Consider the following 12,188-nt stretch of genomic DNA (forward strand, 5'->3'; position numbering starts at 1 on the left):
TCTTTTTTTTTTTTTTTTTTTTTTTTTTCTTCATTTTAAGTTTCTGGGTTTTGGTCACTGCCATGATGCGGAGGTATTCAGTTTGAGGTAAGAGATCTGTGGTTTTCACTCATGCTTAGGGAGTTTTGCATTGCATCTGTCCAGGGGATTAATTAATTATTTTTCAGTTGACTAAGAAGCACCAAAAAGGAAGGGGGAAAAAAAAAAAAAGTGTGTTTTTGTGTGTGTTTCTTTCCTGCCACTGGAAATAATTTTCTGGCTATCTGCATGATTTTTGGTAAGCTGCAAACTTAATAGTCGCACGGTGGGATTAGTCACTCCCTTGTTGAATTGCAGAGCCGTTTGGTGTGTGAAACAAATAATTACATTTTGTCTTAAAGATAGGTATATCAGTTGCACTTAACTAGGTTAATTTTAGCCCAGTGTACTGACAGATACTTGTCTCAACTGTAGCTTATGGCAGAGACAGAACAGCCTGTGCTCTGCGAGTTGACCTTTTGAAAAGGTATAGCAAATAGTCATTTGAGGAAGAAGTGGTTGCTAGCTCAGGGGTAGCCTAGGAAAAGAAACACTTGGGTTCCTGCCCTGATGACCCAGGCTTGTTGCTTAGTGTGTGCTGGCTGAAATTTGTTATTTGCTTTCCTTCGCTTCATTTAATTTCCCAGCTCTTTCCCTGTGGCAATGAGCAACGGGTACCAGAAGGGAAGAGAGTTTTCTTTCTGGTCTAGATAAGTTGAAGTGGAAGAAGGATGTGGGAGAAGAACTTTTAAAGTCTTCCTGAAAGAGAGGTATTCTGTGAAACTTTGCAACTGCTTGGGACCCTGGCACGGCAGGTGCTCTGCACCTGCCCCATGGCAGGTAGGGAAGACACCTCTGCAAGTAAGGGCTCAGCACAAGGAATTAATGCAGTCCAGTAAATGTTGTGTCATGACTGCAGCATTATCTATACGTCAGGGCAATAGGCATACCCAATGGAGCAGCACCACCGCTTTGGCTGAAGTAAAGTCCCCTAAAATGCCCAGAATGACTTCTTGAGAACTTTTCTTCCACCTGCAGGAAGAAGGAATGGTTTTTATTTTTTAATTGTCTGCAGTGCGCAGTCCCAGATATTAGGCCGAAAGGGCAGCTGTAAAGGATGTGCTTTTATCTGGAATGACCTTTAACACCTTACACGGAGCTAGTGGTGGTTTAGCTGAACTGGTCTCTCTGAAACCTTGGAGCTGAGCATGCTGTTCAAATATACAGCTGTGATGGCCAGAGAGGCCTTCACTTCCAAACTAGCATTTGTATTTGCATGTCTTTTTTCTGTGTAACTGCCATACCTTCTTTTGTTGCTCTGAAATGAGAACTTTTAGAAGATGATTTTGCTTTTATTGCATGAACCTGAATTATGCTGTTCAGGGACAAGACCTACAGCTGATCTCCTGCAGTTTTCTTCTGTAAAGAGAAAATTGCAGATTAAATGGTGTGTCTGTTCTAATGCAACCGCTGTATTCCTCTCAGTGGTCCCCAGCTGGAATTTTGACCAAATTTTGCAGGAAGCAAACATGCATCTCTCTCACACATGCACACAAATGTATGCACACACGCTTGTGTGCATTTGTATACCCTCTTTCTGTCTCCAGCCCCCTTCTTCTCTTAATGTGATAGTAGCTTTCTGAAGTGAAGAGGTTTATCAGAATAATTCTTTCTAGCCATGCCACAGTGCATAGCAAGCAAGAAGTTAGAGACAGGACCATGTCTTTTGACTTCTTGACAAATTCTTAGTTGTTATTATTCAGCTAAATATTTTTTTCCTAGTTTTCTCAATTTATTTTATCTTTGTCTGCTTTAAACCTAAATTTCATGTCTTTACAGGCATATTTTCGGACAGTAGAACTTGTTCAGGAGCCTATTCCTGGGTCACCAGGTCTGAGTTTCTACTTCAGAATCAATGGCCGACCCATTTTCATCAAGGGCTCAAATTGGATTCCAGCAGATTCTTTCCAGGACAGAGTGACCTATGACAAGTAAGCCACGTTTGATGTTTTCTTAGGATAAAGGGTCATCTTTTCGTCCTTCTGATTCTCTGTCAAAGGGTGGCGTTGAGGGCTGGAACTCCTTTGGTAGGACAAATTGCTGCAGGTCAGGGAACTCAAATTAAAGGTTAATTAACACTGAAGGATTGGAATGATGTTCAAGGCATGGAGGTGCAACAGCTCTTGGGAAGGTTGTTTTTTACTGTCCACAGGATACTGGCCTTTCTGTTATTTTTAGGGATAATTCTTAGGCTCTCTGGCCCTGTTGCCTGGGACATTTTCATTGGCACTCAGAGGAGGTGCATTTCGGCCATGTCCCACCTCTTCTAGTGCAGGGAGAGAGAAATGCATAAACAGCCTCTCACTCTTCCCATATCTGGTCGAGGCTTCTTGGATATCACAGACGTGGCACGCCAGACGTAGGATGGAGGCCACAATGTACTTTTGACTAGCTTTGTTCTGGGTAGTTGGAGCACCTGGATGACAGGGCATGCCTCAGCACATTGTGTATCCACGTGCAATTTAGAGGCTGCCCGCATGAATAAGGAAAAATCACAGGCCCTGAATCCCTTATAATGAGATTGAAAGCCTCAGTCTTTCTGCTCTCCCCCTTCTCATAATGCATTGTGGAACTCAAGAGAAGATTTCCAAACATGTTTAAAAGAGGATTTCAATTCAAATGATAGATATTTAAAGCGAGTAGTATCTAAGGAGAAAAGAGCAGCCTGATCAATAATGTACATTTCCAAATCTGGTCCTGCCACTGCTTTTGTGAAAGCACTTTCTTATATGTACCACTCCATCTATTTTGGCAGAGTTAACAGGACCAAATAACTTTTTCTACAAAAAAAAACTGCTTTTTGAGATCCAGATATACGGGATTTGAAGATATCAGAACAATCTGGTTTCTACCAGAGTTACAAATCTTAGATTGCCTGCTAATGATTAACTTTTTTTTTTTTTTTAGAAACTCCTAAATGATACACTTTCACAAAACTTGTTTAAATCTTCTTTTTGTATTTGACAGATTATGGCTACTCTTGAAGTCTGCAGCAGATGCTAACATGAATGCACTTCGGGTTTGGGGAGGAGGAGTATACGAGCAAGATGATTTTTACGATATTTGTGATGAACTAGGAATAATGGTAAAACAAAAATACAGACCACATATTTGAAAATGGATAAGAACTTGCAAATTAGTCTACTCTAAATTAACAAAATAAGAGAATTAATGCTTAAGTTCTAGCCATCTTTCCAAAGGATGCATACTGGATTACCAGCCTGATACATACTTACCTACATATATACTATATGTATATATAAATTCTTTTTAATTGTTGCTCATTAGAGAGGCTGTCTGTTGAAACTGGAAGTGATACAGTGATATATTGGAGTCTATATTAGAACCCCAGTTGTATTTTCCCTTATAATTAAGGCTACGACTCTATGGTCCTCATCTTTCCTCACCACCCTTCCCAGACCAGAATCTTACTTTCTCTTTCCCTTTCCTTTTCTCTCTACTCTCTCTGTTTTTCCTGCTCTCTTACACTTCCCAAAATCAGAGCTAGAGGCTTGTGCCTTTAGCTCTTTGTCTTCAATCTCTTTTCAGACCAAAACTGTCATCTGCCTATATTGTACCTCTCCACAGTTGTACATTTCCTACTCTCTTGGGAAAGACTGAGAGGAAGTAATGAATATCTGAGGGACTGGTACAAGTGATGTCACTTAATGCAGGATGTCGATGTTTGCACTGTGTTGATGAGCATGAAAGAACTTCTGTGGATTATAGGCCTGGAGTAATTAGCAACAGGGACTTGAAATAGTTGTGAAACAGGTAGCGCCTTGGAGCGGGTTATTGACAAGCTCAACTAATATTTTTTGCACTGCAGCCAGACTGTGGGGCCTTTTGGCTGTGTTTAGTGCTTACTTGTGTGAGAAAAGCCCTGCTGAAAAATCTGAGCACTTGAGTATATGCCCCAGATTGAGAACAAAGGCCTTGGACTCTGACCTCAGTGAGGATTTAAGGTTTGCTCAATTTGACTTCGGTGCTTGAAGCACCTCTTAGTGATCAAAACAACATGGAAGGTACTCAAGTTTTTCCCTGCTGGGGAAATGAATTTTATTTCTTTAAAAAGTATTTTATCTTTTACAAAGGTAGTCAAGATACATATATATATTTTACTCAAAACGTTTTAAGAAAAAAAAAAAGTTTCCTTTGCCTGTACACCGAGCATGGAAGGCCTTATCCAAAGGAGCGTTTCTGAACAAGCTGTAATTGAGTATAAATGCAGCTGTAAGGGGAACACCTATGGCAAACTTATGTAATCCTAGATGAGTACCTTTTATTATATGAGCTTGGAGGCACATGTTTATAAGCTTTGATGAAATAGGGACTGGATGAATGAAGGCTGAGATGCATCCGGTATTAAAATCCCAAGAAATGTTTATGGTCTTTATCTACAGCATATAAAAATCGGGAAAACAGAACTGACACCATGCTGCCTTCTGCTGGGTTTGCTTGGCAAAAAATAAAAATAGTAGTTACATCTATTTTAGTCATCTGAATGAATGCCCTGATTTTCAGGGCTTCTGAGCACTTGTAGTTCTTTCATTTTTGACACTGTGCATCTAAGTAGGCCACGTAGATCTGTGCCTGGGCATTGCTCAATGCAAGATTTAGATCTTATTTAGCAGCCAAAATAGCAAGTAGATGTGGAAAATCAGACCCTTATTCTGGAGCGAAGCACTGCTGGCAGCTTTTGGTTTTATTCCTACTGATGGTCTTGCGAAGGCTTAAAAGAGCATTGGAGTCAAGCTGTGCTTAAGGAAAAACAGTAATAGCTCACCGAGGGAAGTAGTGAAAGAGTTTAATTTGGTACAGAGAGCTTTGACTCCACGCAGTCGCTGAAGGATTCTGAGTAGTTTTTCATCAGTAGCTTTGTTTTTTCTTAGAGTGTGGGACTGTAACAGTTATGGATGCATTACATACACACACCCTGTCTTCTTCCATATCTCCAGTTTTTTTGGGGTATGGTACACTGAAAAAGTCATGGAAAAGCATGTTGTCACTGCAAGGAAAACACGTCTGTATGAGGAATTGAGCTGGATCTCTTCATTATATATGTAGTGTGGTGTTCAGAAAAGCGTAGTCCATTGGGAAGGACTCCCTCCTTTAGGTTAATGCACTCCTTCAAGAGATTTTTCCAGTAACATTTGAGATAGACAGTCCAGAGTTAGGGCATTTTTATTTTTATTTTTTATTTTTTTTTTTAAAAAAAGAGGTAAAACAAGAAATCCTACCCATCCCATTGGGCTTCTTCCTTTCCACTTTTTTGTAGTTATCCTTCAAGGTACAAATGACGGAGTTCATTGTTGAACTGAAAGGCTTGCTGTTTTCTAGCAGGAGCTACTTGATCTTTCTTTGAAGAGAAGGAGAAGCATGCTGTTAAAGTTTATTTCTGCCCCTCTTACTGAGTAAGATTTGCTCTTTTTTAAGATCAGGTTGTGCATTTGGTGTGGAAGTGTTTTGTTCAGGAGTACGCTTGAAGCATGCATGATACCTCATCAGAAGAATTACTCTCTTCTTTTAACAAGTAATGGGGATTTAATGTTACATATGCAAAGCATTAAATACAAAATTGCTCTGTTCAGCTGGAGACTGTCCTATATTAATGTTTGAGCAATGCATGGGTTCTAATTATTCCACAGAAACCTATTGAAGTACATCTTATTGAGAAATATTCTACTGATCAGTGAAGGCTGTCAGGCTCTAGTTCCTAGAGGTAAATGTTTTATAACTCTTTATATTGAGGAAAAATACAGTGCAGTATGCACATGCTGAACGCCATAGGGAATGCGATTGTTTTGTTGATGCTTCCCAAAACTAACGAATACAGCATTTCAGTTTAATTCTCTTTGATATAAATAACTTCTGTTTAAACAAAGTACTGTGTATCCAAATAAACATTTATTTTTTTAAGTATGGAAAATTATTTGCTAACAGATTTTTTTATTTTCTATTTCTCATAGATTTGGCAGGATTTTATGTTTGCATGTGCACTGTATCCAACTGACCAGAATTACTTGGAATCAGTAAGAGCAGAAGTTTCTCATCAGGTATTTTGTCCATGTGATTTATTTCACATAACTTGGCTTTGATTGAGTTTCCCAGAAATGTTTACTTTAAAATATTTGTTAATGTATATTTAGGTAGCTGACACAAAAGGTAATCTTGGTAAATCCTCTTAAATGTAGTTGCAGGAGTAGTAGGTGAAGCAGAGGTCCAGGCCTTCCTCACGTGCAAACTGCTCTCTTCTCAAGGACATTAAAGAGCATCCACTGAGAGAGTGAGCTCTCACAGTAGCAACGTGCCTTAGCACAGAATTTACCATTCCCATGTGGCTGAGTAGAAGTGGTTGGAGCTACACGTGTGTGTATAATGGATGTGTATTGGCATACTAAAAGTGTATGCAAGCATACAAAAGTTTAAGCCTGATCTGGAGCTGGGGGAATAGTGAACAGTGTGGATAAAAACATTTGAGTGTAGACTCAGAATATGTAAAATATGCATGTGGACTTGTAATTCAAGTAATAACAAAGTGATTTTTTTAATTACTTCTAAGAGTTGTATTTTGCTTAACCTCTTAAAATGAATTGTATTTCAGGTAAGGCGGTTAAAATCCCATCCGTCAATTATTCTGTGGAGTGGTAACAATGAAAATGAAGCAGCAATTGCAGGTGACTGGTTCTCCATACCACGTGCTGACAGAGGAGTCTATATCAAAGATTATGTGCTGCTGTATGTGAAGCAGATCCGAGAAACAGTTCTTGCTGTAAGTAATCTCAAGAAACTGGGGGGAATGTGGCTTGGCAAAAGATTTTAATGTTTGCAATTTAAGCAATTTTTTTAACCCTCTTTGGAAATGAAAAACAGCACGTTATTGAGGGATTGTACTTTCTAAGCTTGAGAAAACTCTAAACTCAATGGTCATCTACAAAACAAAAAAAATGACTCTGATATGTTAAAGAAGACCTGAAGATGTAGACAGTCTTGACTCTTTTTTCTTTCCAATTTTATTTGCTCCACAAAATGCCTTCACTTGCAATAGACAAAAATCAGCTTGCCCATTAATTGATCTAGATGATCAATTTCCGTTACCCTGATTTTATTGAAGCATACTGTATGATGGTTTTAACAACCCTAAGCTTTTCAACTGTAGTTGAAAAAATTCATGAAAATACTATTTGTCCAGTGTGCACTTCTAGTACTTGACTGAAGTGTTTGGCTTAAGTATGTTAAACAAAAAAGCTACACCAAACGTTGTCCTTTTCATGCTATTTGGTCATTATACTGTTTTTTGTGATGTGTGGTTTTGTTTTGTTTTTAAACAGACTAGTGATGTTTTATACTATATGACAGCAAAATAAAATATTTGAGATAAGACTTAAACTGTGAGCATGCAAACTAGAAGCACCTGAAATCTGTGGTGATGCCTATTGTGATTTGGCACTACTCAGCACAGTTTTTGTAGCTTTATTTCTTCTTCCTTGGAAGTATTGCAGTTCTTCATTACATTGTAGAATCTACTTTTAACTATATATATATATATATTTTTTTTTTTTTCATATGTAGAGTGAAATTGATTTGAAAGTCCCAAATTGGTGTTGCATATGTAGGGATTTATAAACAATGCTTGAACCCAGGTGATATTCTTAGCTCTCCTTTTGCCTAAGAGATGTGTAGAATGACAAAATACTGCAAGTATTTTGTGTAGTTAGAAATTCCCTTTTCAGTAAGAGAGCATGAGGTTTTGTTAACCTGAAAATGTTAGTGGCCTTTTCTTAATCCAGTTATCCCTTGTACAGCTTGATGTTACTGACTTCAGGGTATGATAATGCTCCAGGTTGATGGTAACCTCTGTCATTTTGATAATGAGATGCATTGTATGTTGTGGGGCTCATGACCTGATGCTTCCTTTGCACTAAGGCAGGCAAACTGTATGTAGGTGACAGCAATGTTACTGCTTGTTGTTAGAGGCTACTGGCATTGTCAGAGTTGCTGTACTCTGAGAATTCATAGTACCTTTCTACTGGAAAGATGGAGATACAGGGAAATAATAAAAACAAGAGATGGGTTTGAAAGAACCTGCTGAAAAGGATCCTGCTCTGAGAAGTTCTGTGTTCTAAGTGTTAGTGGCTTCTTAGAGTCAAGGTGTTAATCAAGAATGTAGATGCCTGTATTTCAGGTGGTTTCTTTGCACAGAGTGGCCTGTACAGGTATGCTGTGGTGTTTCAGTGGCTGGCTGAACAGTTTGGATGGCCAGTGTATGTTTCACAAAGTGAGGTGTTCTGGCTTGATACAATTTTTCAGTTATAGTCCACTTGTGCATTGTCGCTGTCCAGCAGGGAGCCTCTTCTATTTTAAACACATAGATTAACTTTTTGAGTACCAGAAAGAACCAAACAGCGATGTAATTTCAGGTCCTGTATAATACAAACTAGCTGAGGAAACCCTAAACTGCTAGCAGAACTGAACTGTGTCACTTAAAGACTTCGGGGAACCTAGGATATTCTGTAATCAATTGTTTCAGTAATTGTCAATTACTCATATTCCAAAAAAAAAAAAAAAAAAAAAAAAAAGCACCAGGGGGGTGAGGAGCAGGCCTGCTCTTTCTTGAAATGAATTGCATGTCTAAGTGTTCTGCTGTGTTCAAGCCAATTGCTGTAGCTCGTGACTGGTAATTCAGACCTCTGTCTTACCAGTAGAGGGATAAATGAATTATACCCGCAGAAGGATTCCTTCACTACTTTGTAGATAGAAGATTTATTATACCAAATCTGCTGAGGCTATAAATAAAGGCCACTAGTTTGAAATGTAACCCCTCATATAGTCTCATCTACCTTGACATGCAGAGCCAGCCAAAATGACAATAACCTGCAATGCTACTATGCAGGCATTAGTAGCAGAATACCTTGGGTTTGTTGAGATTAAATTTAGGTGATTACTTAATAACAAAGGGGAAAAATCATGGCATGGCTGCTGCAAAAACACTACAAAAGTAATGATTTTACATAAAGAAGTCACAGTACTTAAATATTAATGTTCCTTGAGTTTATTTTTCATGAGATGCACTTTAAATAGGTTTCATTAAGAATTTAGAAGCATATAAAGATAGAAAATCTCTTGATGTGAGGAGAAAATTCTTTAGAACAGCAGAGCAAGCAATATCACGCCTAACTGTATTCCAGGAACAGGAATAAAAAGCTAATTAAGCTAGTAAAATGGTGAATGTCAGGACACAAGAAAGAATGTTTCCTAGGTGGTGACTCAGAATTTTGGAAAAGGCATGTTCTTCCTCTGCATCCCCCTCCCTTTTCAAAATGTATTCTAGATATTTAGATGATAAAAGCCAATCACTTTATGAGGGGTTGTGGGTTGTTGTTTTTTTCTCTAATCCCAGGAAGATAAGAGTCGTCCCTTTGTTGCATCCAGTCCCACCAATGGCGTGGAGTCTGTTAAAGAAGGCTGGCTCTCCCAGAACCCTTATGATACCCATTATGGTGACACTCACTTTTACAACTACAGCAGTGACTGCTGGAACTGGACAGTGTATCCTAAAACTCGTTTTGCTTCAGAATATGGATTTCAGTCCTGGCCATCCTTCAGTACACTGGAAAAGGTAAGGCTGGGCTTCCAAAATTTATTGTTCCCTCTGCTCTCATTTAGTGAGGGCAGTGGGTCTCTTCCTAACAAACTAGAGCATCACAACTGCTGCTGGGTTGATACAGTACTAGGTCTGGTAAGTGGCAGGTGGGATAAAAGTGTGTAGTGGTGAGGAGGAAGGGGATGAAACTGGACTGGATCCCTCCTCAGTGGTTAATATATTTGCCTTGATGTTGCAAGAGGAACCAACTTTAATACAATCAGTTGTTTTATTAGGGTTGCCATTATAGGAACACCAAAGAATAGTCTTTTTTTTTTTTCTAATTATCTGGGTTTTAAAAATAACTTTTCCTTTCTTAACCAGTCAGTGACGCTTTTTTATGAGCTCTTCAAATGGAGAAGCTTGTATTGATTGAAATGTGAAGGCACTCACTGCTCGACCCTGGCTACTAGCTTAATTCCAGATTTACTTGTCTTGTGGCTCTTCTTCCATTGGATGTAAACTATAAAAGATAAGCAATATTGTGACTTAGTAATAAAAAGTCAGGTGGCTGAGCATGGTAGATGAGAGAATGTAACAAGACTATTAATATCAATTCTATTTAATATATAGTCATGATTGCCTGGCATCTGTTTTCAGTGGCTGTGTTGAAGGGTATGTGTCAATTAAACACAGAAGAAACACAACCAATGCTGAATTGTGCTGAACTCTAAAAACTATTGAATTTTGTTCTTTTTTACCTTTTTATTTACCTTCTATTTTTATTTACCTTTTTTATTATTTTTTTCAAGTTATTTGCTTATATGCAATATATAAAGATAAAATTAAGAGGATTTGTTTTTGTCTCCTATTAAATCAAGATACTGTATATTCTATCTTATTTTTGTAGTTCGAGCAGAGATATATCCTGCTGTTTGCCCATTTATTCAAGGAGAGATATATATAATGTTGATACCTGTGCATGTGTCTAAAAGTTCAGAACATTCCTTTCAGTTTGCTGGACAAAAATTATTATCTGGGACATAATCAGTACGATCATCCAAATTAATGACAATGAAAATCTTTCAATCTATCCAGCCTTAAATGAACAAATTTAAATAAAAGATTTTATTGAGATGGTAATTACAATGAAAGCTTAACAGTTATAACTGTATGACCTATACTGCATTGTTGTTGTCCTTAGCTGAAAAAAAAACAAACATTCACGATCATTTGTTTCCAGAAGCAGATTATTGTAGCAGGATTTGAATGTATTTATTAGAATTTATAGTCCTTCTAGCTTCTGATATTTATTAACCCTGGAAAGAATGCAGGTTCTTTCCTTCTAAGACACTAAACGTGCCTAGATATATTTGACTAGAGTACATGCTTTCATCTTAATCTAGGGTGTTTCTGACTTGATACAAACCCAAGGAAATCTTTGAAGTCCCTTTGTCGAACTCAACCAAAGAACAAATAAGCTTCATGCCAGTGAGCTACACATTACTCTTGCAGGTTCAACAGCAGTGTCTGTTCTCATGTGTTTGTACAAAGAGTGTTAGCCAAAAGTGTTACTCAAAGTTTCTGCATGGCTGCAATGTAGAAATGTATTACCAATGTTAAAGGGGTTGGATGACGCCAGGTGAATGTAATAGAAAACCCTTCCTGAATATCCTGTCAGTCATTAAATGCAAAATGTGAATTCAATGCATGTTTTCGTTCAGATATTTTACTTTTGTGTTTTTTAAAAGGTTTCCTCCACTGAGGACTGGTCCTACACAAGCAATTTTTCTCTCCATCGACAGCACCATGAAAATGGCAATGACCAGATGCTTCAACAGATTGAGTATCATTTCAAGCTTCCCCAGACGACGGATCCCATAAAAAAGTTCAAAGATACGATCTACCTCACTCAGGTAACAGCGATACCTTCAATATAAGGAGCTGTTCATACTTGTTCCAATAGATGCTATCAGCGTCTCAAACTGGACCATGGCAGGGGGGTTGGACCTAGGTGATCTTTAAGGTGCCTTCCAACCTGAGCCATTTTGTGATTCTTTGATTTTGTGCTGTTACACAACATTCAGTCACACAGAAACATTGAAGCATTGGAGAGTCCAGTTTAATTTGGAACTAGCTTGTCTCTCATCTGTTGGAGAGACTGCACCCTTAATGAGAGAGAAGGGCTGGAATACTTCATGGGGAATTTCCCAGAAACTAGCTCAGTCAGGAAAAAGCCTGGCTGCATGTGCTACTTTGTTCCCTGTCCTCAGGAGGGCACATGCAGGGATGTGTTAGACTTTTCTTCCAGTTCTTCCTGGGGCTACTCTGTTTTATTCCTGGTTGTAGACAGGGAATGTTTTGCTTTTCATGTGTCCCCAGTAGGCTTATTGTTTCCAATTTTACCAGAAGAAATACATTAGCTTTTGAAACAAAATTATTTGTAGAGAATGCACTTGTCTGTGAATGCAATCATTGGTAGCTTTTGTTTTGTTATGAACTCTAATATTTATGTTTTAGAGAATCT

The 12,188-nt window shown here is 38.3% G+C and overlaps 1 protein-coding gene across 2 annotated transcripts in view; it reads left to right on the forward strand.

The window, feature by feature from the left end:
• Positions 1-12,188, forward strand: part of MANBA (mannosidase beta) — a 45,418-nt gene that overhangs the window by 21,951 nt on the left and 11,279 nt on the right. For both annotated transcript variants that reach the window (XM_035326342.1, XM_035326343.1), the window contains exons 8-13: positions 1,858-2,009; positions 3,046-3,163; positions 6,048-6,134; positions 6,683-6,850; positions 9,479-9,697; positions 11,413-11,577. In XM_035326342.1, the coding sequence (XP_035182233.1) occupies positions 1,858-2,009; positions 3,046-3,163; positions 6,048-6,134; positions 6,683-6,850; positions 9,479-9,697; positions 11,413-11,577 (909 nt within the window). The remainder of the gene's footprint in view (positions 1-1,857; positions 2,010-3,045; positions 3,164-6,047; positions 6,135-6,682; positions 6,851-9,478; positions 9,698-11,412; positions 11,578-12,188) is intronic.

Source organism: Oxyura jamaicensis, chromosome 4 (genome assembly GCF_011077185.1).
Source record: "Oxyura jamaicensis isolate SHBP4307 breed ruddy duck chromosome 4, BPBGC_Ojam_1.0, whole genome shotgun sequence".
Classification (NCBI taxonomy): Eukaryota; Metazoa; Chordata; class Aves; order Anseriformes; family Anatidae; genus Oxyura; species Oxyura jamaicensis.